We start from the raw sequence: 27,352 nt of genomic DNA, 5'->3' as shown, positions 1-27,352 counted from the left end.
AGCCCAAAGGTCCTGACTTTGCTTATGGCCCGCCACAGCCTGGCTTCTCTCCAATGGCACCGGGGCCATATCAAGAACAGCAGCATCCAGGTGCGCCACAAGTAAGTGGAATAAACTCTAGAAGACCTCAAGCAGTCCCAGCCCAAGGATACCAGACCCCAGGCCCCAAGAAGACCTACATTACAGATGTGCCACCCAGCTTGGCTCCATACACTTCTAGTCCAACGATTCCACCAAAGGTAAGAACGTCATCATCATCATGCAGTCGTTGTTCATATTCTTGGATATGGTAGTTTGAAAAGGCTTTAATCTCGTTATTGACATCAACTGGTCTAATATTTTCTGACACTTTAAGCATCTAAGTTGATAGCTTTAGGTTAACCACTGTGGCAGCACAGTGTTTTAGCGGTTAGCTCTTTTCCTCACAGCCAGAAGGTCCTGGGTTTGAAGCTGGGCAGGAGGCACCCTCGCCCCCCCTTGTTTCTGTGGGTTTTCTCTGGGAGTTCCAGTTTCTGCCATAAAAATATGCCAACACACAAAACACAAAAGCATTTCTCATTCTAAAGAGTTTCACTTCCTGTTTAATAAGTAGAGTTGCCTTTGAGAATTGTAAGGCATTTTTACGCTCAGCTGGGATGTTTAATCCCTCCAATGTGTTCTAGGTTTGTCCTGCAGCGTTAGGGTTAGATGTCCCTCGAGTTCCTGACTTGGAGGTGTCCTTACTGGATGCTTGAACCACCTCAGTTTGCATTTGTCAAACGCATAGTTGCTCCTCTTGAAACCTCTGTGAACCTCTAAAGATATATCAAAAATGGGAAGAAAAGATTTCAGTCACTTAAATGAGAAATTGTGCTCTTTGAGTCACCAGGTGCCAATGGTTTAAAGTTGCAAAATCAAAAGATAAATCAAGAGCTCTGGTTATCTCTTAGATCACCTCATCATTCATTCCTCCCGTTGAAGTCCTCCTCCATTTTGTTGTCACGAAAATGACCCACAGGTATTTAAACTGCTTTGCTTGGGTCAGCAGCTCACTGACAGAACCTTTAGAAAGTGTTCACCCACATCCACTGAGCCTTGCAGGTCACAGCTAGACAGCAAGAGTCTGAAAAACACAGCCTGGTCTCATTCTCTCTCTGTTGTAGCTTTCCAGTTATGTTTTATACAATTTAATAAAGGCAAAAACAGTGGGTGTGCAACGGTGCAGATCTCCGTACTGTAAACATCACTGTTATTTGTGTATTCATATTTGTGTGGAAGGTATGCATACATTCGTGCAACATTATTTGCCAAAGCAGTATGAAGCCATCTTTCATTGAAATTCTCTGAATAAAGTTATTTAAACCTGAACCTGTTGGGCTTTACACCATAATAGCCAACTTGTACTAGTGTACTTCAACAGTGTATCTACCAGCTGTGTTTTGTAAACCTAAGCTTGTACTTCACTGTAATAGTTATTTTTCCAGTTATTTGTGCCCAGCTGGAATGTGAATGTGTCAGTATGTAGTTTCCAAACATGTGCATGTGGTTAGGAGCTATTGTATGACTGTCCTTCAAGCTAAGAGCTTTTAAAAAACAGTTGAACATGGAAATCTTTAGACTGAATGATGATACGTGATATACATTTTTGTATTTTTTATTAAGCCAACCTGTGGTACGGTGCAATCACTTTCTAGATTAACCTGTTTTATTTCAGTGCAAAAAATGTTGTTTTCTCAGCCAAGAACTGCTGTGCTTTTCAGAAAACTCAGTAAAATTATTCTACATATTTCTTTCTGATGTTTATGATGAAAACCTTTTCACTGGCTAAATCATTTGGTTTTGCGGGGCCTTCAGATCCAGGTTCAAATCCATAGTCAGTGTGTTACTTGCAGTAGAAGACTGTAGGCAAGAAATAAATGTTGGTTTACTTGGACGCTTTATTTGGAGCATTTTCCCCACTTTACCTGCCTTCAGACAGGTCTTTTCCACAGGGAACTGAAGTTGTTACACTCCACCACACTCGACTGACCAAAACACTGTTTTACTTCACAAAACACAGGAGTTGTCTGTCTACCGTTGCCTCAGTTGGTTAGTTTGTTTTACTGCGTGAGTTCAGTGTTTAATGGGTTGATTCCAGCCATCTAACTGTCCAAACATCCATCCATGGGCAGCAGTCCAAATCCCAGATCTCCCCGGCCACCTACTCCCCACCTGTCGAGGGGGGGCATCAAAGTGTTCCCAAGCCAGCTGACTGAGGTAATCTTTCCAGTGTTTCCAGGACCTGCTCTGTCCCTCTTCCCAGCAGAAAATATCCAAAACATCTCCTAGGAGGTGCTCAGGAGGCGTGCTGCTTAGATGCACCAACCGTCTCAACTGGCTCCTTTCAATGTGGAGTATTAGTAATTCTACTCTGAGCCACTGTTATGAATGACTAAGTTCTTCACCCTGATGGAGGAAATTCATTTCTGCCAATTGTATCCACACCTCATTCTCTCAGTCATAACCCAGAGCTTGTGGCCATAGGTGAGGGTAGGAATCCAGATTGATATCTGCACCAATATATCTCCTATCACCAATATAGTAGACTATCGTGGCTCAAGAGTTGAGCGTTCGTCTTGTAATCGGAAGGTTGCCGGTTCGAGCCCCGGCTCCGACAGTCTCGGTCGTTGTGTCCTTGGGCAAGACACTTCACCCGTTGCCTACTGGTGGTGGTCAGAGGGCCCGGTGGGCAGCCTCGCCTCTGTCAGTGCGCCCCAGGGCGGCTGTGGCTACACTGTAGCTTGCCATCACCAGTGTGTGAATGTGTGTGTGTGTGAATGGGTGGATGACTGGTTGTGTAAAGCGCTTTGGGGTCAAGTAAAGCGCTATAGAAATACAGACCATTTACCATTTTAGTGTATGGATGTAGGTTTCTGGGTCAGCATTTTGAAGTCTCAGTTTTAGTTTTTTGGCAATGTTGTTTTATTTGTTTATTTGCTTATTTTGAGCCAGAAGTAGCCATATCTTCGAGGTTATTGTCTGACTCTAGTTTGGCTTGCATCCATAAAATTTCCAGGTGAAGCACAGACACAGATATGGGCTAATTAAATTGAGTAAAATTAAAATAAACAGTTAGAATTTCATTGACCAAAAGTGGACTTGACTGTCTGTTAGTAGAATAAACATTTAGAAAGCTCCATTAAAAATGCTTTGAAAGGTTCCAACAGCTCAGACAGAGTGGAGAGGTCCAGCTCAGTGACTCCAGTTAAGGTGAAGACTAACGGGTAGCCATCTGCTCAATCACCATCAATTCCGATGAGTTATGAACAGAGACACTATCCAGAGAGACCAAAAAAAACATTTTTATACCAGAATCTAAATGTTTGTTAATGCTCTGAAATCAGGCATTTTAATGCAGAAGCCTATGAGCACGTGTCTCTGTCTGCAAGAGACTCTCACCCAACAAAGACCTAGAATTGGCTCTAGCCCCCCACAACCTTGGGTTGCTTAAATAGAAAGCAATGGATGGATGAACAGAAATGAATAAATAATATTTTAAAGGGAACAAGCAGACAATATAGTAAAAAACACAAGGCAAAGAATTAGTACTAAACCTTTTTATAGATCTGTACATGACTGAAAAGAATAAAAACCCTCTGTTGTCCCATAGACTCTATGCCACAGAGACGAGCTATTCTAATCTCAACATATCCAGCCTTCGACAATCTCTGGAAAGTGGAAGACCCTTGAGTTTTCTTTAATTCAAGGATTTTATGATGATTGAAAATACAAACTGGGCCTCCCAGCCTCTGGGAATAGCTCATCAAGGACTGTACTTTACTAAATACAAATTAGATTCAGCATTGCAGCAAGTATTTTAAAAATAAGTCTAATTATATTTGTTCAAAACAAAAGTCTACACTTTGCTTGAAAAGCTCACTGCGGTCCCAGTATGATGCATTATTAAAAAACAAAAGGTGGCGTTTATTACATTTGCGAGCATCTCTTTGATTTCAGATAAAAGCGAATCACTAATTTTACAGATATAGCTTGTGCAATGTATGTATATATTTGTCTTTCTTTCCCAAGGATATTCTGCAGCAGGATAATGGGCTGTGAGCCACCCCTCACCCCCACTCCTCCTGCTGTATTTGGATGCTGTGAAACACATCAGGAAACTTTAATACTCCATATCCATGAATGAGCTGTAAATGAGTGATCAAATCTGAGCCGAACCTCCTCTAAAACATGTGCATCCAAACCTTTAATCTAATCATTTTGTTTTCTCACTTGTGTCCAGAATAGCAGCGTTTTAATGCCAAAGCAGAGCAGGGACATCACAAAAGGCAGATTAGAATGAAAGCAGACTCTGTCAACTTTGCCTTTATGATCATCTCTCTGCTTGACCCAGTGTCGTGACATGTTTATAACCTTATACAAACAGTCATAAATCGACTTAAAGTTAGTCTTTTAATCTGTTGTGTAAATAACCCAAAGCCCAGTCATAGAAAATGAACTATTTACATTTTTTGTCATAATTATCAAAAGCCATCTGAAGTCACTGAGAGCTAATGGTGATTTTATGCAACCCGGGACTTTCTCAGTAGGGGGTCTGTGACTTTGATTGAGGACTTTATTAAAGAGATCATTTTGCATAATTGAGGGTATTCATAGAAGGTCAGTTTCATCAGAAGTCGAAGAGAAAATCCTTGGATGAAATTCTATGATCTAGACTAGTTCTGATTAGCTCGTCTGCTCTGCCCCTGGCGTCACCCCACGTCACCCTCAGCTTGCCTACGCCCAATCTCCCAACGTACCCTTACTCACCCGTAAAGTGAAGGTGTGAGAAGAGCTCCTCGCATCAACACACTTCAACGGTGCTTAATTACCTAAATCCACTAGTGTTTGATCTCAAACAGATTTCATGGCTGCCGGTTAATGTACCATTTTCCGCGATTCTCTCAGTGTTTCCAGTTGTTGGAGCAAAGCTGAGCTGGATGATGCCCTGTGTTTTTGCTAAGCTTGAGTGACGTTTGACAGGAGAGGATTATTTTGCACTGCTCAGTCCCCATAGCCAGTTAAAGCCCCCTCGAAGGTCAATGATGGTTTCAACTGTCAAACATGTTTAAAGAGCTTGACGTATTTCTGCCTTCCAGTTCTGGCCACGTTGGCTTTTGACCTGGCCGACAACATTTGCATATGGTGCCATCAGGACATGTCCAGAGAAACCTTTATAGCCGTGTAATTGGGTACGAATCATCTCCCAAAACTGTGCTTTTAACCTTTAAACCGATCCAGGTGAAAGTCGATCAAAAGTTAAGCAATTCAATTGCAATGGAAACATTAATTAGGACATTTTTGACATTACGTTATCTCATGGATTTTGTATTTAAGTATTCCTGATTTTAATATAACTACGGTGTTTAAGAGAGTGGCTAATAAAAAAAAAAATACTTTCAAGGCTAATCAAACAGTCATTAAAATGGAAAGTGCAGAATGATTTTAAACTTTTGTGCAGATCAAGCAAAGTAAAAAACAGCTTCTGTCTGAGGTGGAATAAAGAGGATTCATCACGAGCTTTAGACAAAAGGCAGTAAGCGTATAAGGTCAGTGATACAAGAAGTATAAAAAAGTAAAGAACTTTAAAGCATTCAAAAAACGACCAGAAGTCAAAAGTTGTTTTTAGATCCCACATTTTTCGTTCAACCGTGCTGAATAATGCCCCAACTTTTATGAGAAATGTTAATAATGAAAGTGCTGACATCAGCATGGATCATTTTTAGGAACTAATTGCTCCCTGGAAGTCCCGTTATGACAACTTGGACTTGTTTGTTTTCAGATTTTTTTTTATACTTGAAAAAGAGAGAAACCTGAAAGGGGCCTTCCTCTTTTGTTTGTTAATTATCCCCCCCCCCCTGAAGGGAGATCTTGCAGTCCTTTAACATTATCACTGCACCTCATTCTCATGGGAGAACTTAGTCAGAATTTAAGTAATGCATCGCTGGCTGCACAGGCTGTACATTTACAATCACAGTGGAAGATTATATGATATATAGCAAGATGTCATATTGCAGGATAAATGTAAATATCGCATCACAGTGCTGCATTTTAAAAGTCCCACAGAGTTGATTCTGTTCATCTGGACATCACTCATCCAAGTGACTTCTCAGTCTGCTCCTTTTGCAAACACAATGTTGGCACGTTTATGAGACTGAAGAAGTCCCATTAATATATGGAAACGTTTCTCTCACAGAAAAAGCTGCGTATATTTGGGATTTCCTTACCTGGGTACTGTCATCGGGGGGCATTTTAGAAAATGTGTGAAAAAACCGATGATGTGTGCTTGCGGTGGTGTAGCTGGCTCCTGCTACAAGAAAAAAAGGAAGTGATAACAGACAAAGACCTTGTTTGTGAAGTGAGTCTGAGCCTTAAAAACAATGAAAACCTTTCACGTGTGCTTCTTTGTTTTCTGATGTCAGATGACTGTAATCTTTCATCTAACTGATTGTTACCATGAAAAAGTTAATTAAAGAACTTTCCTTGTTATGCTGGAAAAAATGAGCTCTGGTTACCTGTAGCTTACCTGTAAATCGTCTTTGTTGTGGCTTTTTGGTTGTGTAGGACCCCAGTTCTCAGAGGTAGGTTTGCATGGTAGAGATAATTATATTTATGCATGTGTGAACACTTGCTTGTTTACATCACATGCGATGCTGGCTCCTCAGGAGATGACCCTAGCTGCCCTAAATTTAAGAACCATGTGCAGATCTTAAAAAAGCCAGCAGACTGAGTGCCGGGTTACCAGCTCGGCTGCAGAGAGAATTCAGCGCCTGGTGCAGGGTTACCACCATGTGTAACTACAAAGCGAGAGCCAAAGGCTTCGATGAGATGAAGACATGTTATCTGTAACCCTGTGATCTTCTCTGCATGTAGATGCACCTTGAAACAAATTGCACTGTGTTCTGTACCAAATATGTACCGACAGGCAGACTGCTCCATATTTCTTATTGTACTGACAATTTGTGCTTAGCATCTATGCGCTGGCCTCATTAAAAACATGGATTTTTCTCACATCAGGTCAGTGATCGTGTCACATATACACATCTACTGTCCTTTTTGTCTATTTTCATTTCCTTCACAGCTTCATGGAGCTTTTACATAGAAAGCTCATCCACATATTTTTATGTGTTTTTCTTCAGTCTACAGAATCTCCCTCCGGCTACATGGGAATGAAATAAATACTCCTTAGAATTCCTTAAAGCTGCCGTCTATTTTTACTTAACCATAAAGTCTTAACATCAGAAAAAGCAGCCTTAAATTCTCGCTCTGTACCTCAACACATTTATGTGTTTTCTATTCAAACGCCACGATACTTAAGGACACAATCACATCTATTTCTGTAAAAACGTTGTTTTTCCTGCTATATTAATTTACAGTGGTGCTTTCAGAAGAACGATGCCACTAAAATAAGCCTTTATGTGTGAATCCGAGTGCGTTTGTGCAGGTAATGAATCTGAAAGTATAATTAGAACATTTTCCATGCAGTTTCTCAGTCTTATTGTCTTGACAGAACAATTAAAAACAAAATGAGTTATGATTTTGAAAAAGCACACCCACGCATATCTAAGTATGAATACTCCAATTACACCTGTGAGCTGCTTTGCCCTTTCAACTGTTTTTTTCCATGTTTTAAAAAGGCAAGATTACACATAAAAGCTGCTTTTCTTTAATAGTAGTCTGTGAGCTTTAGTCTGGCAGTTAATGGTGCTTACTGCTACGTGTTCACGGCACCAAGACGACAGGGAACTTGTCCGTGCTTTTAATAGAAATTTGCAGTAGTAATTTGCAGAGTAGTTCAATATTATAAACTTGGATTTATGTTTACTTGCTAGAAATCATCATATTTGCCTTTGCTGGCACGTTGATGTGTTTCTTACGCATTGCCAAATGAGTAGAAACGCATAAAATAAGAACAGACCGGAGCTGTCTTAAAATCCACTGGCGAGACGAAATCTTGTGACAGATGAAAACATCGCATCTCTGTGTGCATAAAAAAACATCTTTCCATCATGTTTTCCACTTTTTTGTCAGAGGCAACGTTTCAGTTAAAATGTATCTCTGCTGACAAGATTTAATGGCAGAGGATGGAGAATTGGCACCACCAGCATTTTATCCCAACAAACCAAACCCTGATGCCTGCTGTTAGTAAAGGAAGAAATGAGCATTAATTTGTTTTTTCTTAGGATTTTTTTTGAAGTTCGTTGAATTCAGTTAGTTGAAATTGTGCTGAAAATCTCGCTACTTAAAGATTACAGCGTCCAAGAGTGGCATAATGGATCTTATTTTTCTGAACCTGGATGCAAAAAGAAGTTGGATTGTACAGAAGTCGAGGAAAAACAAAATAAACATTGTACTTTTTGACTGACTCATGACCTCATTAAACACTTAACGCCTTACTGTATAAAACATAATGATTGCTATGTTTAACACTGTGGTTTTTATTAGCGTCAACAAGCAGGATAAAGGAGGGTGTGCTTTGTGCTACCGTCACAATAGTGAAAACAGTGGTTTGGCACCGCGGCATGTGATCTGCAACTTGTAAACTCATTGCTTTTGAAATGGTTCCAAACTGGTTGATTCCTGCACAAATGGGGCTGTACTACAAAATGATTTGGGTACTTGGGAGTCTTGCTTTTATATAACCACAGTAACATGAAGTCCGTATGGGACATAAATGCATCGCAGACAAGACGCAGTCTTTGGAGCAGACTGACCCAGATCGATTGAAGCGTGTCAGCAATTCGTCTACCTTTGTAAATCGTAGTAACTGTGAACCTTCACAAACAGTAGGTGATGTCACAATGGCTACAGCCATCTTTTATATACAGTCTTTGGCAACCACACCAATACTGCACAGCTCACAGGAAATTCCACATTGCTCTGCTCCCTTTCGCAAAAATGATGATCTGTGAATTTTGCTGCCTTTCTAGTCATTCATGTAAATATGGAAACATCTTCTATATATGCTCCAACCTTTGAGCTCATTGGTTGGTGGTGAGCTCTTTTAAGAAGTGCCTCCTTCCATGTGTAGAATACCACAGCAGCAGGTCAGTCGAGGTGGAGGCCCTTGGAAACACCAGTAAATGTAACTACAATATACACATAAACTAAGAGCTGCAACAGGCATTGGCTAGGGATGCACTTGACATTTCATCAATTTAAAGTTTTTAAAGTATTCTGTGCTTTCTGAAAAAATATAAGTTGCTGGGAGGAAATGTAAGGGTGTGTAAGATAAATCTTTAAAGTGCAAGAGAAACGAAACTGGTATCAATAAACATTTACACAGCAGATATTTCAGGCAGTGTAAGGCCTACTTCATTTTAACAACTAAATCTAAAAATAGAGACTGTTATAGTCATTTAAATAGGAGGCTGTGCAGGACTTTTTCACATACTGCTGAAAAAAGCCTCATGAGGTACTTACATCCTCTCACCCTTTAAGCTAATGTCAGTTTGGAATATTAAATCTTTGGCCTCGTATCGGTTGACTGACTTGTGCCTTGTAACTATGCAGCACGCATTCTTGTCTGTCATATCATCAGAAGCCATTACACCTCTAATGCAGGTCAGATCGTGCGACAAGGATCAGCTGTATTCCCCGTAGCATTGCAGAGGTACAAGCTACTGTATGTAATTACTGCTGTGCCTCCGACGTGTTGCTGGCACAGTGTGCAGCGGTGGTCCACTCAGGATTTTGTTACCGAATGCTTCGCAGACTAAAGGTCAGTCCGGTGGATCTGATCCGAGGTCAGCGATTTATGGCGGATCTCCTTATGGTTCACTTTCTTGCCAACACATTCGAAAGCTTCCTCTCAGTTACTGCTTCTAGGTTTAAAACAGGTGTGTAACAACACAGAGGAACTGGGCCAATTAAGGTTAATAGAGATGCTGTGCTATGAATAAATGCATGAGACAATATTGAAAACTGATTACCTAAGTGATGTTTTACTACCACAGCTCTTCAAAATCAGAGTAGCTGCTGAAGTATGGGAGTTCTGACTTTTGTTTTAAATTGGAATGCCTTTACAGATGACTAATAAATAAAATAATGACAAAGTAGTGAAGACTTTTAATTGTGCCCTAAAACTACAGCTGTCCTGATGGTATACGAAACCACCTGCTGGAAAGTAAAAAGGAACATCCTGAGAGTTTTTAACCACAGCTACTCCTTGATAATAATTATAAGGAGAACTTATAATCATAACAGGTCACTAAAGATTTAAAACAATACTTTTATTTAGTCTCGATTGCCAGTCTTGGCAGCCGGGGATCAGTCCGCCACGGCCTCCGCTCCTGGCCGCCACCCGACACACAATGCACCCGACCCCTATAGCGCCTCCTGCGGGTGGTGGGCCTGTGGGAGGATGGGCCCATGTCCCCTTTTCGGGCTGTGCCCGGCCGGGCCCCATGGACTAAGGCCCGGCCACCAGACGCTCGCCCTCGGGCACCCTCCCGGGCCTCGCTCCAGGGCGGGGCCCCAGTAACCCGGGCAGGATAAACTCTTCCCTCGATGTTTTCTTCATAAAGGGTATACAAGCGGCGGAAATGAGCTTCCTCCGAAGGGTGGCTGGCCTCTCCCTTAGAGATAGGGTGAGAAGTTCGGCCATCCAGGAGGGGCTCAGAGTAGAGCCGCTGCTCCTCCACATCGAAAGGAGCCAGCTGAGCTGGTTTGGGCATCTGACAAGGATGCCTCCTGGGCGCGGTGTTCCAGGCATGTCCCACCGGGAGGAGGACCCGGGGCAGACCCAGGACACACTGGAGAGATTATATCTCTTGGTTGGCCTGGGAACGCCTTGGTGTTCCCCCGGATAAGCTGGAGGAGGTGGCTGGGGAGAGGGAGGTCTGGGTTTCTCTGCTTAAGCTGCTGCCCCTGCGACCCGGCCCCGGATAAAGCGGATGAAGATGGATGGATGGATGGACTTTTATTTAGTATCTACTATCTACTAATTGGTTAGTAGTTCCTTACATGATCCACATGGTCCATTGGTATGGCAAGGTTATGTGCAATATGTGTACACATTTTTGAAAGACATAAGCTTTGATTGTATCTTAATTATCAAATTCCAATTACTATGTTGTTTTACAGTCAAGTGGCTTGCAAACCTAGAGAAGTACTGTTGAGGAAGTCTTGATTTTAAGTGTTTCTTTGCGAGATTTCTGAAGTATTCCACATATACAAACTCTGATTTAAAACAGATAAAACCATTAAAAATGGATTCCTGTAGAAAATATGATAGGGTCATTTATGACCCTATCTGATTGCTAAATAGCTGGGTTTTTTGCGATTAAACACAATTTTATAGCATTACTAAATGAACAAAGTTTCCTGGCCATTATCGCTGTAACTATAAGTGAGCATATGGCCACTGTAAGCCTAGTGTTGGGTTATGAGAGACATATAAATAATTTCAAAAAGAACATCTATAAATCTATGTAATGCAGCTTTTCATGGGTATTTTCTTTCCTGGAAAGCTCCATTCAGTTGTATGTGTGAATTCCAATGAACTACCAGATTCTTATTTCCAGGCAACTCCAATAAAGAGATGTGCAGCTGTGAGTCTTTACATGGAATAAAGATGATTTTTACAAAGCTTCTGTTTACAGAGCTACAACTTGAATGTTCCAGAAAACCTCCCAATGATTATTTGATTCATGATACTCATTTTATAGATGAGCTCATTGGTGTCACTTGAATATTGTTGTAGTTGCTTTCAGGTTCTTTTTTTGTTAGTTGTTGATTGGCCGCTACCTTCAGCCAGTCGTAACCCCTCGTAGATCAGAAGTGTTTGTCACATAACTGCTCATAAATAATAGCCCCTGCCACTGTGTTCTCTTCATGCCCCCTCTCAGACGAATAGCTTGGCTGGTAAATAACTGGCCCGATCGATACCTGTCATTGCAGTTCAGTGAGCTCCGGCAATCCAAAATGTCTTAGCAGTTTATTTTCTTGTTTTCAACCTGCTGTCGTCGCTGGGCTGGATTGAAGAGGTGCAGAGGTGTTGGGCTTTGGTGGCATTTACCCACTTCTCAAGTTCTAAAATAGAGTTCAAACAGCCCCCCATCAACAACAAACCACCCACTCTTCCCAAAGCAAGCGCTTAGCTTCGTTCTGAAGCTAAAAGGCTGTGGAAAGACTTTCTTAATTGAAAATATTACCCTGTCAGGCGAAAAGACCAGAGAGTAGGAAGTTACGAACCCCTAAGTGGGCCTGAAGATGTTTTTACAGTGTTTTCAAAGTTCGATTTTAAGTTGTTTTTAAAGGCACCTTCAGAGCTCACGACCTGTGTCAACACCACATTACTGTAGTGTTCTGTGCGTGATAGATATTTAAAACTGAGGCTTTTTAAATGTCAAGGGAGGAAATGAAGGGACGAGGAGACAGAAGGGAGTAAGCAGGAGACTGCAACGGCGCAATCAGAAATACTAAGAAGCTGCAAGAGATTCAAAATTTTAAGAGAATGTTTGCACAGGAAGAAAAGAGAGAAAAACTCAGTATCGGCTCAGGAGTCAGGTGATGGAAGATTATGATTATTATGTTAAGACATCAATCATAAGAAGCCCAATGAAAACACAAGATTGAAATCCGTGTTTCAACTATTTGATGCACATTTAAATACACACTAATTACTATAACGATTATGTTAATTTGCCGTCTTCTCTTACCTTTGTGACTGCCTGTGGAATCATCAGTGAAATGCTGAATATAATTTCTGTAATGATACATTTAGAAATGCACAGTGATTTTGTTATTTATTTATTTTTAAATCTTGGCACCAAACTTTTCACATATTAGCCAAGTTTAAGGGCCGGGCCTATTTTATACTCTGTATAAGCTTTGCATGATTCACAGTTCAGAATAATCCTTCCCTGTCTTGTTCTGGGCCTTAGTGTAGCCCTGAGTGCTGGGTTTGGCTTTTCTGTTTCACTTTGCATCTTGTTTTTTTTTTATGTTTATGCAAGTTTCCTCTGTGACCTCCATTATCTCCCACCACTGGGGAAAAAAAACCAAAAAAAAAAAACCACCATAGCATAGTACTGCCTTTTTTGGTCCACGACATTCTAACAAAAGACTTTCTCGATCTGAAGTGTGAAATGCTTTTTTAGCTCACTTCCCCTTCCATTCAAGAAAACTTTCTCCTGATTGGCTGCTTCATACAAACAGAACGTTTGAGCAGTAGGTGTTTGCAGCTCCTCTGCCACAGATGACCATATTAGGGATATCCGTGCATCTTGAAATGATAAATAGCTAAAAATAGACTGTCCGAAACTGAGCCTTTCACGCAACAGGAAGGGACTCGCATCCACAAAACAGCTACCAAAGCACAGAACACCGAGACTGCTATATACTTGCAATCCAAACAGTAAAATCTTGTAGTATCTTTGAACAACAGTTAGAAACCCGATGACTGGTTGCAGACTCTACTACTTTTCAGAGGTTAAGCATTCTGCTGTTATGCATTCATCTTACTAGATGATATTTTTTGTTTCTTAATTTGATGACCCATTTGCTCAGCCACTGCTCATGGCTGAGAAACTTTCTGTTTATTTTTCAAATATCAAGTCGCTGTTGGGCACGTGCAAAATTGCGGTGTGCAAATCGCAAAAAAAAGAGACCAAGTCATGTGACGGTACAACCACATGACAAAGCTGGTGGCTGCAATAATGCTAGTGAAGCTAAGTGTGAAGCCCTGTAAATTCCACATCAATCTATTTTAATATTGTGTAAAACTCCAGACAGTGCTGTACAATAATGTCCATGTAGATTGTGTTTGATTGATGGTTCTAGCTTTTCATCACCACAGCCCCTGTGTGCACTGAAAGAGTAGCAGAGGTACGGTAGGCTTTCTAAACACTGTTTATTCCTTTTTATACCAGAGCTGACACTGAGCACAGTGGATGGCTTTCTTGCATTGACTCCAGTGACAGACGGTCCCTGTATGTAAACAATAAAAAATATTTGGTGTGAAGAGTGTTCAGTCCTCTGTGTCCAAGATTAGTTAGTAAAGAATGGCTTTAATTAGCTCACTTCATTCAATGGGGAAGAACTGATGGACTGTCTGACACTGCTTGGCTGTGTTAATGTATTGATCACACAGTAAGAAAAAGGCTCTTTTTGGTTCAGTTACAAACGATGTGGCCAAAACCACCTGCATGAACAGTGGCCCCTGCTGGATCCTCCTGGACATGATCTCCTCAACACCTTTCTGCACACCAAGTTTTCTCAGTTTTTGGTGTCCTCTCTTCCCTCCTCACATCCTTCTCTGACCACAATAGAAGTCTTTTATCCGCCCTTGAATCAGAGTCAGTGAAACGTGTACACTTTCGAATCATTTTTTTTTTTCCCACATCGGGGAAGCGTCCCCGAGCGGATTGGCCTTTGTGTGATCTTGGCCGCAGCGTTTGAGCGGTAGCTTTTGGTCAGGAGATATCTCTCAGGGTGTCATTCAGACAAACCATGCAGTTGTTTAGGTGGAATTGGGAAGGATATATCATGGTTTTGCCTGAGAGGTAAAATTACACAGGAGATCGGCACCACTGTGTATTACAAAAGGGAAGTGCAGGTTCCCGATACATCGATTTGAAAGGATAACCTGTATGAATCTTCATTATGTCCACCACATGTGTTTAAATATGGATCTAGGCTACCACATGAGGAAACTGCAGGAGAACACTTGGAGCTTGCACCCAAAACCAGGGAAACCTGCATCCTCTTTAATATCGTGTTTGCTCCGGTCGCAGGATGGTAATTGTATACAAAGAGACGCCAAATAAGTTTTATCTCCGTCCCAACAATTTGTGCAGTCATTTGTTGTTGTTGTTGTTGGGTTCTTGTTTTTTGTTTTTTTAGATTGCTCGTGGCACCCCTCTCTGCACGCTCAGATTTTCAAATATCTGTTTGCAGGGGGATGTGTCAGTTCCAAACAGATGACCTAGTTTTTACACACGCACATCTTACAAACATTGAAAGGCCCCTCTACATACATTACATGTCTGCAAACACTCTCAAATTCATCCCTTTATGTGAATTCACTTCTCAGCAAAGGTTTGAATGGCTGTGGAAAAAGTCAATTATGGAATTGGTTAATTTTTAATTATCGTCGGCTGCTCTGTACACAGCTGCTCTACAGTTGACTGTTATTTTTTTCCTCTCTGTTTAATTGGAGCTGAAACAGCATGACCTATTTTGTTTGGAGAGAATGTATACTTTATCTGCGCCTCCTCAGAAGGTGGCCTTGAGCTTAATTTGCAGCGCCGCGATGTCTCCTCTCAAAGTGTAATGCGTTACAGATTACTCGTAACCTGTTTTACATCGCAGGCTGCATATTCATCATTTGGATTACATAAAGCTACGAACATGCGATCGGTTGGAGAAATGACAAAGCAAACTTTCACCACAGGTGATGTTTTTATTGCCTTCATTTGGAGTCGGAGAGAGATAGTGGCGTCTCATCCGCCTCTAAGTGCACCCTGGTCAGTTTTATAAATGAAAGGGGCTTTCATAGGTTTTATATTGTGTCACCCTGATACAGTCAATACCATCCACTGTAAAGTAAGAGCTGTTAATACACAGCATTTAACCTGCACGTTTGATTCTAAACACACGACGTGTAGAAGTCCCAGCACACACACACGCGCACACTCTGAAAGGATAGTGTGACTGATCCAGCAATCCTTTCATTGTTCTGGTGAAACAGAGTCGCCTAAGCTGCTGTAATCACTCGTTTAGTGTTGCGGCAACAAATGCATATTTTTAGACATTTCCAATCCAATAAGAAAATTCAATCCACTCGTGAACCTTCACTAATGCAGTGGTCCATTTGCTGTTGTTGTGGTTATTATTACTATTATTTTAATAAGCCAATTCCCTTCCAAAGGCTCAATGTCCATTTCAAATAATACAGCTGTGACTGAGAGAGACAAAAAGCCAGGGTGTCACATTTTTGTGAGCTGACTAAAGCGGCTCTGACTTAAAGCTGCAGCTCCATTGACACTAAAGAGTATTTCTGCATTGTGAAGTCCATCATCATTTAATCTGTGGATAAATGTGTCTGTGAGTGATTATGTCTTTCTTCAGTTTGTGCTGATCGTGCAGGAAGTGTTCGGCTATTGTTAAAGGCAAGACAATTGTGCTTGGTTTAAGGTGCAATGCTGCATTTACAGGAAGTAGATGAGAAGAAACGCGCAGCTGATGGAGACACGGATTAGTGTTGCTTTCCATCGGGCTCTTTTTACACTGCTTGTACTTTTCCCCCCTTCTGGTTATCGCTTTCAGCTCAGTGGCTTGTGCTGTTTATGCAGCGGCTCTTGGTCTCATTGTGTTCGCATGCTCCTTTTGGACTATGCAAAACAAGAAGAAGAAAAAAGGAGTGACCTAAATATGAAGATACAACTCACGATTCCTCAAAAGTTGAACTGACATTTGAATTATGCTCACTTTTTGGGTAAAGAAATCTAAACTGTAATGGTACTGTAGCTGCTGTGTGTGTGTGTGTTGTTTTTAGAAAGAGGAAAGTGCAGTTTTGTGTATTTGTAGATCCTGATGAGCCGTGTTTGCTTGGCCTTCTGTAGACTTGCAGGTGGGTTACTGATGGGAACATTTTACAGCCTTGTATACTCAACCACATGTTTCCCTTTTGGCTTGTTATGGTTATATTCTAAGTCATCTCTCGTTTCATGAGATTCAGTATTTAGGAGAAGCCATGTTGCTATTAACTCTCCACTATAAATAATGTTTATTGGGGCATCTGTGGAGTTGAAGTGGGTTCACCAGTTGGAAGCTCATCACAATTGGAACATCCCTGATTCCCCCACTCCAAGATACTCAATTACCTCCCAACCCTTCCATCAGTGTGTGAGTCTGTGTGAGCAGTATAAAACATGCCATATAAAAGTACTGGGGCGTGGTCGATCTAAGCCCTCTTTTAACTCCACTCCCTTTAAGCCACCTTGCTTTTGGTTGGCTGCCTCTCAAACAAATGATTTAAACAGCAGGTAGAACTGCTTACCTGTGGTGGCCATATTAGGAATAGCCACTCTCTCATGAAAAGAACCGTATGAAACTGAGTATTTAGGTGTTTGCAGATGAGACTGTGATCTGAAACTGTGAGCACTGTGAGTAGCAGGGAGTGACTAGAGACTGGAGAGGTGGAGGTATGCTCTTGAGAGAAGAGGATGAAAGTCGGTGGACGCAAGACAGAATGCACGTGTGTAAATGAGAGGGTGAAGACTCAAAAAGTAGAGAAAGTGAAGCTAGATGAGTTTAAATACCTGTAGTCAACCATCCAAAGCAAAGGATGTTGCATAAGAGAGGTGAAGAAGAGAGAGCAGAGAGGGTGGAGTGGGTGGAGATGAGTGTGGGGTGATTTGTGACAGAAGGATGGCACCAAAAGGGGTGGTTTACGAAATAGTAGTGAGATGTTAAGATTGGACGTAAGCTGAAGATGTTATGGTTCTCATAGGCGTGAGTAGAATGGACAAAATTAGAAATTAATCTATAAGAAAGGACAGATCAGGTTGGGCAGTTTGGAGACTAAGTTAGAGAGGTGAGGCTGAGATGGTTTGGACATGTGCAGAGGAGGGATAGGCGACTTATTGACAAAGGATGATGAAGATGGAGCTGCCAGGCAGGAGGAAAAGAGGAAGCCCTCAGAGGATTTTCATGGAAGTAGTGACAGGAGAGGAGGAGGCATCCTCCATCTAGATAATCCATTGCGGAGACGTCTAAAGAGAGACAATTAAATTCTCAAATGTAATTTAGTGTCTTAATTTGATGTCTTCTCTTGTTACAACAAATTTAAAAACGTTGGATCTTTACTGTGACAGAGCTGATGTGCTCTGTGTGGTTTCGTCTCACAGATCTGTAGCGATGCTGTGCGTATAGTTCCAGCTTCCTGTTTGGACGCCTTTGTTGCACCTCCTCTAACAAAGGTGCAGATGTGATGCCCTGAGAACAGTTGTCTCTCCTGTTCACTCTCTGTCACTGCAGTGGAAGCAGGAAAGACAGAGCCTGAGGTTTAGTTCTTAGCGGGACACAGCGCTGTCAGGGCATCAGGTGAGAGCATGTACGGAGCCCCCCCCCCCCCCCCCCCCCCCCCCCGACTCCTCACCCCACCCAGCACACTCCACTCGTCACCTAATCGGGTCTGACACAATGCCAATTCCACAGTGGGTGGTGCACACAGCTTTATTCATAGATGTGGCAGTCGGGCAGCGATCAGCTCCCAGACTCTGTCGCGCCATATCAGCTAGCACGCAACGGCGGTCACTTATAGATGCTATTGTTGTCTGTGATTTTATGTGTTCTGGCATTTAACAAAATCATTTTTCAAGTGGAAAGCATTTGATGATCCATCAGGATATCTTTCAGGGGCGTTACGAGTGAAACCTGCGAGCCTGTCCGTGCAAAACAATGTACGAAGGGTGCAGATGTTAGGCCAACGAAATTTAAGCACCAACTTCAATGAAACTGCGACAGAGTGTCCCGAAGGCTTAGGCAAACAATTTACTGAATTGAGCCAGACATAACTGAAAAATTCACGTCTGCGGCACATATAGCTGCTGTATGGTTTCTATTGTTGCCTCTGAAAAGCTGAACAGGAACTGCGACTCAATCATAAAGCGTGCAGGGAAGCAATTTCTTTCTCTTATTCAAGTGAAAAATTATTCTGTGCTGTCACAAAAGACTCCCTAACAAGGTGCTTTAAACTCTCTGGCAGTGCATTGCTGCGGGGTGTCAAAGAGTGGATAAGATATAAATGAAGCTTAAACTCAAAAGTCTGTTTCTGGTAATAGCAGCATTTCGTTCCCTCTCCAATGTGCTTTTGATGTGGAGCTAAGATTAACAGTGTTAAATCGTCTACTTCACTGTCTCAAGCTAGCAACACCGGCATAATGAGCAGAAGGTTGACAACAGGGGCACTTCTTTCAGGTATATGATTGATTTTGTTTTCTGTTGTGCGAGTTGTTGTATGCCACCTTTGACCATTTTGTATTATTAAAAAAGAAATGGGATTTAAGGTGAAAACGAGGAATACCCGGCCGCTGAGGAACGTTTCCTTTCGTCTCCTCTTAATCATGTGATCTGGCCGATGATGGCTGAGCAGCTGAGGAAGCGCGAGGTCCCAAGGAATCCGAGCGCTCAGACCCAGCTGCTCTCTAGAGAGAAGAAAGATTTGCACGTCCAACGTGTCGATCCCTCAGAGTTAATGAGGCCTGCTGTTTGGGCTTCCATTATGAGCTGGCTGCATCCTGAGCCAGGCCGGGTAAAGTCATGCATCATAAAGTTCTGACGCTCGCTGATACAGCGTGGACAGTATGCAGAGCTCAGCGTTTCTCACCATCTCTGTAAATAAACGTACCACGCAGCTGACTCTTTTCAGATACACTGCACATTTCGAACACAACCTTTAATGTACTGTTGAAATTACACAGTTGTATACGTGTTCCCGTAACTTTGACACGCACGGTGAGTCACGTTCATGAAAATTGATCCTGAAATGCATGAGTCTGTGTTTATACACTGGAAGAAGCGTCTGTGCTGTGTTCTAAAGTGTGTGCATGTCAAATAATTAGCAGCATGTAAGCAAAGTTTAATATTTGTGTATTTATTTACTTTTACAGTTTATTAAAGTTTGCCTCCCGTTCTGCAGTAATAGTCAAATCATATTTGTACCCTCAGACACGAGCTGAAATTTCACTTTGTTGTTTACAAAGCAGTCACCGTGATCTCATCCCCGAGCGTTTGTGAGATTTCACCAACAAGCTCTCTGTTGTCGTTTATTTATCGTCTGTGGCTTACGTGTGCTGGCTGCAGAGAACCCACGGTCCAGTGACAGAGATCAGGGAAGTCCGCATTAGGCTGCAGGTTTCTCACCCAGGAGGCTGGTGCACACAGTCTCCCGTTTTTCTGACTCGTTTGTTTCATTTTTGGAGATTTGTTTCATTTTAGGGTTAGGAAAAGTTTCCCTATTCACAACAGTAATCCTGCATGTTTTAAAAGTGGCACTCTGGGAGTGACAATGTAGTCTCAATATTGTGTCACACGCTGCTGCCAAAGGACACCTTGTGCGTGACTGAAGCATGCCAGCAGCTCTGACAGTGCCATTATTCTCTCGCCATGGGAACGTAAATGGCCTGTCAGAACTGTAATCATGAATCACGGTAACGTGTTTTTAGTTGCTTTAGCTTGGTTACTGTGCAAATTGTGGCTCACTGTGGAGTCCACCGGAGCTCTTCTTCCGATTCAGAGCAAATGAAACTTTTGGAAGTCATGGTAGCTTCCTTTGTCTTCAGCCGCAGTGCTAATGCTAACTTCTATCAGGACTGCTAATTTACGCACGAGGCGCTCTTAATTGCTTTGTCATTTTTTAAAACGATCGTTTTCATGAATGCCTACTCATCAGTGAGCTCAAGCAGGCCGTCTTCATTTGCAGAGCTGCTGTTAAGAAAATGCTGCTGTGGTGTGCGTTACACTCAATTTTTGGCCCGACAGTCTGCGTTTAGGCATGAGACAGGCCTTCCATCATGAAGTCAAACTGGAGATTACAAGAGATTACAGCATTCTGTTATTCAAAGAACTTAAGTTATTACACGCCTCAGGTCACCAGCGACATTTTGGGGAAAAAAAACATCTATACAAAGTTTTCTTAATCCTTCTTGACACTTTGACAAAAACAGTGTTAAAAACAAATATTTTGAGGAATACCAGCGACTTGAGTGTCGAACTGGCGGGGATGAATGAATTACAGAGGGTGCAATATAGTCGTGTGCACACCTGAGGGTAAAATGCACACAGACGGAGTCGATAACACCAGAAGTGCTGGGTGACTGGATCTGTAATTACGCTCTTGTTCTGCATACAAAAATATGTTTTCTCTAAATCTCCTATTGACCAATCTGATTCCTTTATGTGACAGAGTAAACCGAACGCTTAGTTCACGCTCATCCAGCTCCCAGATGCCACAATTAGGAGCACCTCAAAGGTCAGCTCAGATCTTTGCCCATGTTGCAATATTGAAAATCAAATCTTCTGTAAAGATTCAGTCGGCCCCAGATCTAGGGAAGGTCATCCGAGTGTCGCTGATTTTCTGAAAAAGCTCGGCCACGCAGCGCGAAGAGCGTCGAGTTCAAGCCTCTGGGGTGTCTAAAAGGACACACACGCACCTGTGACGCACCATGAGCCGAAGCTGGAGGGGAGGAGGGGGATTCTCGAAGTCTGAGGATGATTGGCAGAAAATGTCAGGCACAACACGTCAGCCCCATACAGGCACAGCAGGCAGATGTCAGATGCTGCATGATAAGAAGGAGGGCAGACTCACAAGGAAGAAGAAGAAGTGGCATCTTCAGAGAGTTATGTCATCCTTTCAGACTCTTTCACAGATTAGGCCCCGGCACAGCTCGCACCCGAAATCTTTTTGTGCTCACAGTATGATTAAATAAGTATCTCTCGACCTATCGCCCAAATGTACGAGACTTAAAAAGCAGCTATCTTCTAATGTTTTCCCCTTCTGTTTCTTCTGCTATCGTTATTTTCCAAACAGAGGGATTAGTCAGGGTCACAGTTTTTTCCACATACTTGTGTTGCACAGAAGGAAATGCTCAACCTTCTGGGCTGCACACCACCGGGGCCTGAGCCAGGGTCAGATATCTCAGAGGGGAAAGGCAGACCCAGGACCGTTGGCTGCATCTTAATTATGGTGAAAGTGTTTTGGTTGACCTTGAGGCCATGCTTCATCCTTTTTTAGTAAGGTTTTTGTGAAGCTTTAACTCGAAGCTAGACTTGTGTTACTTATATACATCTGCTATACCCTTTCTTTCCTTTTAAAGCTGAACGGATCACAGATAAGTTTCTTCAGAGTGATGTAAATGTTCATTACCTCTTTGAGGTTTCTCTCCGAGTCACAGCCACCGTATGTTCCTTTCTCTGTTTTCAGGGCAGCGCTCCCATGGCCCACCCTGAAGATGAGCTGGAACGCCTGACCAAGAAGATGCTGTACGACATGGACAACCCTCCGTCCGAGGAATATTTTGGTAAGATGCCAAATCTCATTTCACCAACACCTGATCAGCAACATGCTTTTGCTAAGGAAACATAGATGTAGCGTATGCTAACGTATAAGTGCCTTGAACCTGCATTCTTTTTAACGGTCAGCAGGGGGCGACTTCTTTGGTTGTAGAAAGAAGTGTGACTATATTGAAGTCTATGAGAAAATATGAGTTTGGTTTCTTTGATCTCCAACCCGAGTAAGAACTTTACTAATGAGTTTATGGTCTCAAGTCTTATTGAATGCAACATGATGGTCATTTCGGAAATTTTTATCCCTAATACTGTTAGAAAGGAGGATGTAGATGCTGATCAATCCCTTCTTCATGCTGCAACGGACAAAAAGCTTAGCTCGAGATGTCAAACAGCTCTTCATTCAGCAATAAGTGGACTCAGAGCAGGTTTTATATGCAGTAAATGATATGGACAGTTAGGATGCATTAGTATTTCTTTTACAGTTGATCTGCAGTATATGCAGTTTTTATGACAACTGGAATACCAGGTCATTCCTGAAATTACAGGTTTTTTGGAGGTGTATTAAGTAATATACTTTGCATTTTTCTATATGAATGTGAGACGAACTAAAAAAAATTGCCGAAACAAAAGTCCGAAATGCTGAAAATACAAATATGTACGAAATGCAAGTGATTTAAAATAATAAATTAATTAAAAAAAATTTAACAAAATATTACGACTTGAGTCAACCATTTAAAAACACATTTACAATCTAAAAGTATTCTTTAAGTGTAACACCAAATCCAACCAGCATTGAACTTATTCATATTTTCATTTTAGAAACGAGGTTAATGTAATAACCTGCATTTGTCAGGTTATCACTTTTTAAGCATACAGCAGCAACCTGCATGCTGGCGTGCATGAACATGCTTCGTGTTATTATAACGTTTTTGCTCCTTCTGGTTTAACTAACCAACCACAGAGCTACAGCCTAGTGGAACTAATGAATAGCACCAGCATCCTTATTTTCGTATTGACAGAGCACCGGATTATCTTATTTATTAATTTGGCACCTCAGACGCTTTATTGTCTGCTACACAAAAATCTTGGGAAACATTTTGAAGTTGAATACAAAACTTGCATATTTGCCATATATGGGCATCAACTGACTGTCTTAACATTCATAAAGACAGTTGGATATTTTCTCTTTTATAATATCACAGTGTTTCTTAATTGATTTCTCCCTCAGCCCCTTCCTCCTGTTCCTGTTCCTATTACCAGACATGGTGACAGGATCATTTGCCTTGTCCCTGTTGTGTTTTCATATATGGTAGCGACATATTTGCTCCGTATAGCGCTCGGGGTGATTTAATGTTCTCCCTCAGCCCCGCTTTGCTGCTTGAACAAATCTAAATAGTAATTTTTGCTGTAATTGGATCTGGAATCTCAGCAGTAAGTGTCGCTGACATGACAACAGTCATAGGTGCTAGTAGAAAAGTGGTTAAAATTAGCTCATTACTCACTGTTTGGGTCACGTGTAAGTATTACTGGGAAGAGCTTTGCAGATAAACAACATTCTTTTTGAAGGATTTCAAAAGCAGTTCTGCAAACATTAGTGCAGGCAGTGTGATCTCATTAGGAGCACTCACTCTGTCATTTTCACTGTGACATTTTGTGAAACTAAAAGTAGAACCAAACAGGCTCCTTAGTTACTTTTAAAAAAGCAAAGAAACTGAGACTGAGTGTCTGCTGTTGGGTTTGATTGCTGACTAGCAAAATGTGGAATTGTGGGTTAAAACGGAAAAACCTGAATTAAGAGTTCCTAGATTCATCCTTATAGTGACGTAAGTTAGGTTGGTATCTGGTTCAGTGGTTGGTAGTAACTATTGGAGATTTTCTGTGTTTGAACTGCAGGAACTGCAGACCATTTTAGTTCTTAGAAGTCAGATTTCAGGACTGTAATTGGTCCAGACGTAAGTGTACGTTTGTCATGATCCTGGGGTTTTCCAGCCTTTTGTTCTCTTGATAGAGTTGTTGTTTTTGTGCGTCTGTTTGAGTTTCTTCTGCCTCCTGTCTTCCCCTGTCTCTGCTATTTTGTTAGACTGTATGTCTCATTGTTTGTCTCATTTCCTGTTTTGCCTTGAAGGTTATTTTCCCATCTCTGTTACCCTAGTTTTATTTCCTGCTTGTTCCCTTTTTGTTTGTCCCTCTTTCATTGGTTTAAGTTTTGAAAACTTCCACCTGTGTCTCATTCCCTCCTGGAACTCTTAGTGTAATTGGTTCCCAGCGCAAACATAATCTTATGTATGCATTAGGATTGTGTAGGTCACCACTTGGTCAAGTTGTGTTGCTAAGCCTTTCTCCATTGCCTCTCCATCACTCAACTTGACAATACTGATTTGTTGAACACATGAAGGCATCATGAAAACCACCTTTAAAGTGACACTGGAAAATAATTGGCTATTGCAACAACAGCTCTTCGTGTTGGCATTAAAAAAGAAGTAAAACACACAGAAATGATCTGACCATGAAGTCCAGGCTTTATTTACGCAACAGGGGAAATGCAACATTAAAAAAGTATTCGTTAATTCGAGAGAAATATAAAAATCTTTGGTTCTCTTAGACCCCATTAAACACAGGCCTAGAAAACAGTTGTCATCATTTGCTAGGACATAATCCCCAGAAACCACTTGTTTGTGATTGGTCGCAAAGAGATGCTCATAATAGCTTTGGTAACTAGCAGATCACTATAACTCGTGGCATCTTTGCTAAGAGCTACTGAAACTGTGAAAACTGCAGTGCAAATCAGAAATGGGCAAAGTTCACCTTCAGACAAAAGTTGTACCTTTTGATTTTCTTTGAACTCTGTTGCACTCTTCAGTTTCATCAGCACTCTTTGGTTGGTTTGCAGACAGGTCGGTGTCTTCCAATAAAACTATGAGCAACCACGGCAATCTGTTAGAAACCAAAGCAATCACAGATGTGTTTTTGGTACAGCACCCTCTTTGTGACCAGTTTCCCCCAGTGACAGCCAGTAAACCAGTAAGCGGTTGGGGAGTATACATTTTTCCCTAGTAACCAAAGTTTTTCAGCGAGTCTCCAATTAATTTGCCAATAGGGGCACAGTGATGAAATGGTGAAAGAAAGGCAACCAGAAGATGTGACTGTAGGTTATAAACCACTGACTATTTATCACATTATTTCAGAGTAAATATTCATGTTGCAAATACAAAGAGGAAAAGGAATATAGAAAGATGTGTAATTCCTGCAGGACCTCCTCGGCAGGTCATTACCTACAGGTAATGGCTCAAGCATTGAACGCAGTGCAAAGCTACCCTGTATTCTTGTTTCTCTTATCTATTAATTTTCATGGTGTAGAAACAGCACTGACTGTTCTTGTCTGGGAAGAAGTCCTCAAGGTAGAGTCTCAGAACTATATCAGTTTGATCAAAGGCGAAAGCACAACTCTGGCTCAAGGTGTAATGAGAACGAGGCACACAGTGAAGGTGTTGGACAGATGAAGGAGATGGATTTTAATATATAATATCTTGGTTGAGTGTCCATCTTTTCACAGCATTTCCCCTTTCTCCCCCTGTGTAGCACTTATATTTAATTTTGCTATAATTGTGAAACAAAAATATATATATAACTGCCAGGATTAAACAAAATACCAGTTTTAATACTATTTTGCAAAATAGGATTCAGAAGGCAAGGATTCTGTGCATTTTTATTTCATTTCTATTTTTCCGCCCTCTGCACCCACAGCTGCCAGCGAGTGCCATCCCTCTGCTGCTCTCTTTTCTCTAGCCTTTAATCCCCTTTGCCCTGGAATTAGTTCCCATGCCCATTAGATACCTCATTCAATACATTCAGTGGGACTCTGCAGCAGGCTTTATATCAGCACATAATCACACAGCACACCATGATACCATGTGTAGGTGTATTATAGCTACAGGGACGTGTATTTAACTGCTATTAAGGGATATTCGGCTTCACGTTGGTGCGCACTCATGTAAAGACCTTAATTGGTTCGCATTAGACATAGGTCAAACGGATCTGCTGGCTTAAACAAAGTATAGTCGCTTTACTGAGGAATGGCCTAATTTTTGGGTGTATGTGTTGCAGCCTGGGCATGAACTCTGTGTACTGCTATACCATGCATGCAGTCACCCCCGTTTGCCAGCTCTGAGGCCGACTGGCTGAAGGCTGGTAAAGCAAGGACATGGGGAGTTGAGAAATGGGTCATATGTGAGCTGAGGTAGCCAGAGCAAGTTAGGGATAGCGTGTGCATCCCCAGCTGACAGCGTATGTCTGTTACGGGAGCGGAAGAGGAGGAGGGCGAGGGAGGGTCATCTTGTGGTTAAACATGGCGACAGCGATGAGAGATGGGAAGAGGGTTAGGGCAGGAGCCGGAGACTGAGGCGACTGCTGGGACTCATTAGGAGGGAGTTCAAGCGCAGGCAGATGCTGCTCTGGAAATCCACAGAGCCGTCTTCCTCCCCCGCTGAATAATGTACATACACTCAGCACAGCGATGTGAGAATCAGCGCCGGTCCGGCATGTTTCCTTCTGTATATCCAGAGCTGTGGGAGAATTGGTCTCAGAGCGCAAGACTTTTGTAATTACAAAGGATCTAATGACACGTAGGCCTCTTCTTTTTTTGTCGGGGATATTGGGGGAAAGAGGGCTAACAGTTGTTGAAACCCTAAGGCTAGTAATTAACAAGATTAATCAACGTGGGGCTGCGATCTCGAGCGCGCTACTGGACTGGATCATTGTCTTCCTATAGCAAAGTTTTATTGGTGTCACTAATGTCTTTGATGAGCTTCTAATCTGAAACAGCCGTAGTGAGTTTTCATTGGTCCAGAGGGGGTTAATTGAATTGAATTAATGTTATACTCTGGCTCTGTGATGTCACCAGGAAACTTTTCATTAGACTCAGCGGAGCACCACACCATCATTACGCTTTCCTGCTGCAGTCCAGCAATTACGCCGGACAAGTCTTTGAAGACTTTCTGCGGCGACATTTAAAAAAGCAGCCATTCCCAAATGCAAACGCTCCTCAAGCTGTTAAAAAAAACCTGAAAATGATGCACTATAAAAGAACGGCTTTTCTTGCGAGAAACCCAGTTTGCAAGCCAGAAATTCCCCCTATGATTGAAGCTTCTTTGAAAAGCAACTGATTAGTCCTGATTTAGAGTTCCAGATTAGATTTGAGTAATCTGAAAGAGCCTTTTCTCCAAATGTCATCATCCGTCATATTTAATCCACTTAGATTGTGCGTAGGTGTACTGTGTTTGTGGAAATCTAATAAGACACAGCTACTCAGCTTGCAGTACAG

The 27,352-nt window shown here is 41.9% G+C and overlaps 1 protein-coding gene and 1 long non-coding RNA gene across 5 annotated transcripts in view; one reads left to right on the top strand and one right to left on the bottom strand.

Annotated features, from left to right (window-relative positions):
- lpp (LIM domain containing preferred translocation partner in lipoma) overlaps positions 1 to 27,352 on the top strand; it is a 189,849-nt gene that overhangs the window by 121,427 nt on the left and 41,070 nt on the right. For all 3 annotated transcript variants that reach the window (XM_086283730.1, XM_086283728.1, XM_086283729.1), the window contains exons 7-8: positions 1 to 239; positions 21,947 to 22,043. The exon at positions 1 to 239 is cut by the window's left edge and continues 367 nt beyond it. In XM_086283730.1, the coding sequence (XP_086139856.1) occupies positions 1 to 239; positions 21,947 to 22,043 (336 nt within the window). The remainder of the gene's footprint in view (positions 240 to 21,946; positions 22,044 to 27,352) is intronic.
- LOC147301423 (uncharacterized) overlaps positions 565 to 27,352 on the bottom strand; it is a 74,185-nt gene continuing 47,397 nt past the window's right edge. For both annotated transcript variants that reach the window (XR_015127236.1, XR_015127237.1), the window contains exons 3-4: positions 935 to 1,102; positions 565 to 794 (exon numbers count right to left, since the gene is read on the bottom strand). This is a non-coding gene — a long non-coding RNA (uncharacterized LOC147301423). The remainder of the gene's footprint in view (positions 795 to 934; positions 1,103 to 27,352) is intronic.

Source organism: Aulonocara sp. 'chitande type north' Nkhata Bay, linkage group LG23, assembly GCF_057382095.1.
Source record: "Aulonocara sp. 'chitande type north' Nkhata Bay isolate Kocher_YH1m ecotype deep benthic linkage group LG23, A_spYH_male_GT1.1, whole genome shotgun sequence".
In the NCBI taxonomy this organism is placed as follows: domain Eukaryota; kingdom Metazoa; phylum Chordata; class Actinopteri; order Cichliformes; family Cichlidae; genus Aulonocara; species Aulonocara sp. 'chitande type north' Nkhata Bay.
This window is presented reverse-complemented; position numbering and strand designations above follow the sequence as displayed.